At 29.8% G+C, this 5,050-nt stretch overlaps 2 protein-coding genes across 2 annotated transcripts in view; both read right to left on the minus strand.

Moving 5' to 3' along the window:
• Positions 1–1,515: 1,515 nt before the first annotated feature.
• On the minus strand, positions 1,516–1,794 carry LOAG_12518 (hypothetical protein; the record flags this gene model as incomplete). The annotated part of the gene is made up of 1 exon (XM_003148030.1): positions 1,516–1,794. One exon carries the CDS (start codon positions 1,792–1,794, stop codon positions 1,516–1,518), a length of 279 nt encoding a protein of 92 aa, XP_003148078.1.
• Positions 1,795–2,316: 522 nt separating this feature from the next.
• The window catches only part of LOAG_17822 (CBR-FRL-1 protein), a gene marked incomplete at its 5' end in the record, with an annotated part of 9,792 nt that continues 7,058 nt past the window's right edge, over positions 2,317–5,050 (minus strand). Inside the window, 6 exons of the mRNA XM_020450485.1 lie at positions 2,317–2,813; positions 3,068–3,272; positions 3,410–3,553; positions 3,783–3,952; positions 4,148–4,280; positions 4,521–4,670. Of these exons, the coding sequence (XP_020305835.1) occupies positions 2,662–2,813; positions 3,068–3,272; positions 3,410–3,553; positions 3,783–3,952; positions 4,148–4,280; positions 4,521–4,670 (954 nt within the window). The 3' untranslated portion in view covers positions 2,317–2,661. The remainder of the gene's footprint in view (positions 2,814–3,067; positions 3,273–3,409; positions 3,554–3,782; positions 3,953–4,147; positions 4,281–4,520; positions 4,671–5,050) is intronic.

Genomic DNA, 5,050 nt, shown 5'->3' on the forward strand with positions numbered 1-5,050 from the left:
ATATATATATATATATATAAAATATATATATAAATATATATAATATATATATAAATATATATAAATAATATATATATAAATATATATATTTATACATAAAAATACATAAATTTAAATAAATTGCTTAACTTGTCCAATGATGTTAGAAATATCAGTCATTATTATTAATATTGATACTGTAAATGATATGATAGAAAATCAACTGATGAAATAGTTGAATGCAACAGGATTTAAACAGATGGTGGAATTAGTATCTTAATATGATATTAAGAATAAGCAATAAGATTGTTCAAGAAAGATTAGGAGTACAGGAAGAGTTAATCGTATCTTTTAGTTGATTTTTCTCTTTTCTTTTCATGTTCAATCTTTTTCGATAGGATTTTTTCATTTCATTTTTCGTGTAAAAAAATAAAAAATGGAAAATTAAATATTCGATTTTTGTCCAAAGTTACAAATTTCTAACAAAAAATATAATAAAAAGCTGTTGAATGTGCCATATATCATACTTTACATCTATCATTACTATGAAAGAGTTGCGCAAGTAATGTTATTACTTACGTGAAGTTGTCACCCAAGTAATCATACCATTTATGTGGTTTGGCATTTGCATTAGACATAAATAAAATCCAGGATAATAATGATCCAAGTTATGACAGTAAGTTGTAAGTAAACTATCACAGTCATTTTGTTTTTGCATTTCTGAATCTAATAATGAGATAGTATTATTTTACTATCATTTCAGTACCATTAAGTATTTGTAAATTATCATTTTACCGAAATGCAAGTAATTTAAACCAGAACAAATCAATACTTAGGGCATAATTAAAATTAATAGCAATGAAATGCTGAATGTAACACCTTTTCTTCATTGTCTCAATCAAGATAATAACTTAGTGGACCACACGAGTAACAACCGCAATAGTAAATTGATTAGTCTCTTACTGATAAGCTATTTTATACACTTTCATCTGTTACAAATAATTTGCATTCCAAAGTATTATTCTCCCACAAAAGCAAAATTTAATTAAAGAAATATTATTCTCTCACAAAAGCAAAATTTAATTAAAGAATTTAATTATTCAAAATAATTTATTGCAATTATCGGGAAAAGTCTGAATAATTTATTGTGGTTGATTAATTTCACAAAAGTTTTGTTTGTTAGTGGAAAAAGAAATTGATTAACATGGCTAATAAGCATTTCAAGAAGTGGTCGAAGTTAAGAATGTGAATGACATTAAATAACTCCCAATAATAATGGCTAGAATTTCATCGGATAATTAATGAACTAATCAACCGAAAAGTGCTCAAATTTATGAAATATATCTCTCAACATGAGTATGTTGACAGCCAAAATGTGACATTCATTGACGACTTCTGAAACTTGGACACTTCTTATGAATCCTTTTCAGTTATTGTACTTCACTCTTACATTATTTTTGGAACAAAAATGAACACAGCTTTTGCATCCCCTGTATTCGTATTTTACCAGATTCATAAATGCTCCAATTCTTGAACTTACAACTGTGTCACAATCGATACAAGACCGTCTTTTCGACATTTGAAGAACAACAGAATTGCCACGAGGGTACGAGTTATAAGCCTTAATCTTATCCAAGCAATACAAGGCCTCAATTCCTGATATAATCCAAAGCCATACAACGATGTTGAAATCCACAAATGACGAGAAACTGTTACACTGCCAGAGACAAAAGAGGCCGCCAAAAATTCCGTAAACGATACGAAATGCATTGAATTCGGAATACTAGCTTGTATGTCACACGGACCATATGACATATGAATTTATGATTGTGTGCCAGAATTTCCGAAACAATCTGATAAAAGAATCAATCATTTTTTTTGCGATCACAACAAACACAATCTCCCTTCCGTAATGGAATCACAATGAAATATACAAATACATTTTGAAAAGTTTGCTTTTCGAACCAGTTTTATTAAGGTGGGGTCAAAAAATGACGGATAAGCAGGCATGCATTTATTAAAAAAATGCAGGAAAAATTAAAATTGAAAGTTAAACCGATGAAATAAAGCATCACTTCCCAGTGATAACCAGATGTACAATGATATCAGTTAACATAAGGAAGAACGTATATACTTCATACAGTAAAAACGACTGAAATTCTGTTCCGTGATTTGAAACCAATTGTATTACCTATTATTTTTGTTTTTGAGCAATGTATTCAAAATTCAATTCAATTATCGTCAGATTTTTCGCGTCAAACTTCGGATTTACTGAAATTTCAAAAGCTAACAAAATTTAATAAAAACGGAGACACAATAATGAATCTTACCTTGGACTGCTGATATTATATACAAATGAACCATTAAAATAATGAAAAAAGGGCAAGAGCTAAAAAAACAAAACAAAAAGAAAAAGCGCAATAAGATATGAAACACCACGAAAACTGGACAAAAAAAATATGTCCTGGAATGATAATATAATAGTAATATGCTTCCGTTGATGAAGTTGCTTAACAAGAATAAGCTAAATTTTGAATTTAGATCAACTGTATTATCCGAAGAAAATGATGTGAAATTCTGGACAGGTAGAAAAAAGAGTAAATAATATTCAAAAAAATCCAGTGCTTAATTAAACTGGCCAGAAGGTACATAGCAAGATTTATTGGAAAATGAAACTTCAAATCAGGAGCATTCATGATTCTCAGGTGTCCGATTTGTTTTTGGTCCAACTGGTGGTGGATGCAAGCTTTTTTTATTATTCAGTACAAGCGATGAGCTATAACGTTTTGTACTTTGTGCGCCATCAAATGTTACATAAGCTCCTTCCTTTAAGCCTGAAACATACACTTTTTAAGGAAAATAATTGCGCAATAATTTGAGCAACACCATAACAAATGTTCCCCACGTAGTCCAATTAAATACTGAGATAAAATATTGGCCTTAAAAATGAATTAAATGACAAAGGCCAAGCAGTTAATGAAACTGAAACATTAAATATATGCAAAACGTGGCACCATTCAGCAAAACGCAAAAGACCATTTTTTTTTAGCTAGCAATGGCATTAACAAATTAACAAATGGAGACTTACCATTCATAATTCTTTCGAAATCGCCATCATCGATTTGACTGGAATCCAATTTCGGTTTTCTTGTCTTCATACCAAGTTCGCAATTAGGATCAGTCATCACGATCCTCTGTACTAGCTCATCGATTACATTTTCGGTCAGCTCATCTTTTGTTACTCGACGTCTTACACCAATCCGTTGCCGCTTCATCTGCTCTCCTTGAGAACGCTAAAACAATTATGTTGAATATTCAAAACAACAAGAATTCAAAAATCAACGAATCAACTAGCAGAATTAATTATGATAAAGGAAGCATAATTACATCTCATCGCTTAACTCTGTGACTATGTATATCTTATTCCAACCTCTGTTGCAACACGGCGAGCCACATTTTCAGCAACTGCTTGCTGGAATCGTTTTGCAAATGTCAATAGTCGAGAAAAAAATACATGTGGTTGTTGATTTCGTGAAGAATCGCCATAAAATTCTACGCATGATGTGAAAGCTTCCTAAAATTGAATGTACAATCAACAGACAACCAACATCGAAGTACACACATTTGCAATACATTTCAATTACTTCTTATCATTTTTTACACACACTCATTTTAAGCTAATTGAATGTTTTTTCTAAAGGTTACAGTTACGACCTACTAAGACACAAACTAAGAAAAAAAACGACTGAAAATACCAAAAAGGTGAAAGATGCAGAGAAATTCAAATGAAACTTTGAACTTACAGAAGCTGTTTTGCATTGTACTTGTAAAACTGAAATTCGCTTTTCGCATTTTTCCAAAAAATCGAGCAGTGATGGAGGACAATCTCCGCCTTTTAATTCTCGTTCCTTCTTAGCTGAAGCAAAGTTTGCTTCTAATTCTTTCATATCGGCCAAAACTGCTTCCCACATTACTGAAAAACAAAACAAATCGTCATACTACGATTAAAGAAAATCTTGACAAATTGAAAGATATATTAGAGGAGAATCGACATATGCATCTGCAGCGTTCATCTTCCCATTGAATTTGAATTTTTTTCCCATTGAATTTTTACTAGAAAAGTTTCTCATTGAATTTGAATTACTAGAAAAGAAAATAAATTACTTACTAGTGCTGGCTTTATCGGCAAATTTCAACTGATCTGCGAAATCCAATAGTTCCGGAAAATTTCGTGAAACTGTTTCCGCAATAACATGAAGTAATGAAAGCGATCGTTCCACAGAGCTTTTTAAGCCATAAAGCTAAAAATAAAGATGAAAATAACAAATCGCCATCAAAATACAGTTAGGGCAGCTTTTTCAAAGACAGTTTTTTTAATCAAACAGAAAAGCTATACTACTTATAAGTCAAAAAATTGTTATCCCTGTAATAATAACTAATAATTTTTTTGATTTATTTTAAAATACAAACAAGAGAATACTGCGTTCTCCCCTCCCCTTCCCTCCCCCCCCCCCAAAAAAAAAAAAAAAAACCAAACGAACCGTATCCAAACTAGATAACTTGAAACCATAGACACCTCCTTTTCGTCCACTATTCATATAATTTCCATATGCAAGCAGTATTTCCAAAAGCCGATGGAATTTTGTTGCTTCACGGACACATTTCGAAGCCGCCGTTAAATTGACAAATTGCTGCAAAAATAAACGTCATTGAATAACAAAACTTCCAGAAGTATTATAAAACTCTAGCAATAATAGTAATAACTTGGTAGTTTGACAATAATTAATGATGGTAATTATTATTACCATTATTACTATTAATAATAAAAGTAGTAACAATCAATAATCAAATAATAGATGATTAGTAATAATTAGCGACAATAATTGACAATCAATAACAATGATGATAACATTAATAGTAATAATAATAATAAGAATAATAATAATAATAATTAATAATAATAATAATAATAATAATTAATAATAATAATTTAATAATAATTTAATAATAATAACAATAATAATAATAATAATAATAATAATAATAATAATAATAATAATAATAATAATAA

The sequence above is a fragment of the Loa loa genome (genome assembly GCF_000183805.2).
Source record: "Loa loa unplaced genomic scaffold supercont3.133, whole genome shotgun sequence".
In the NCBI taxonomy this organism is placed as follows: domain Eukaryota; kingdom Metazoa; phylum Nematoda; class Chromadorea; order Rhabditida; family Onchocercidae; genus Loa; species Loa loa.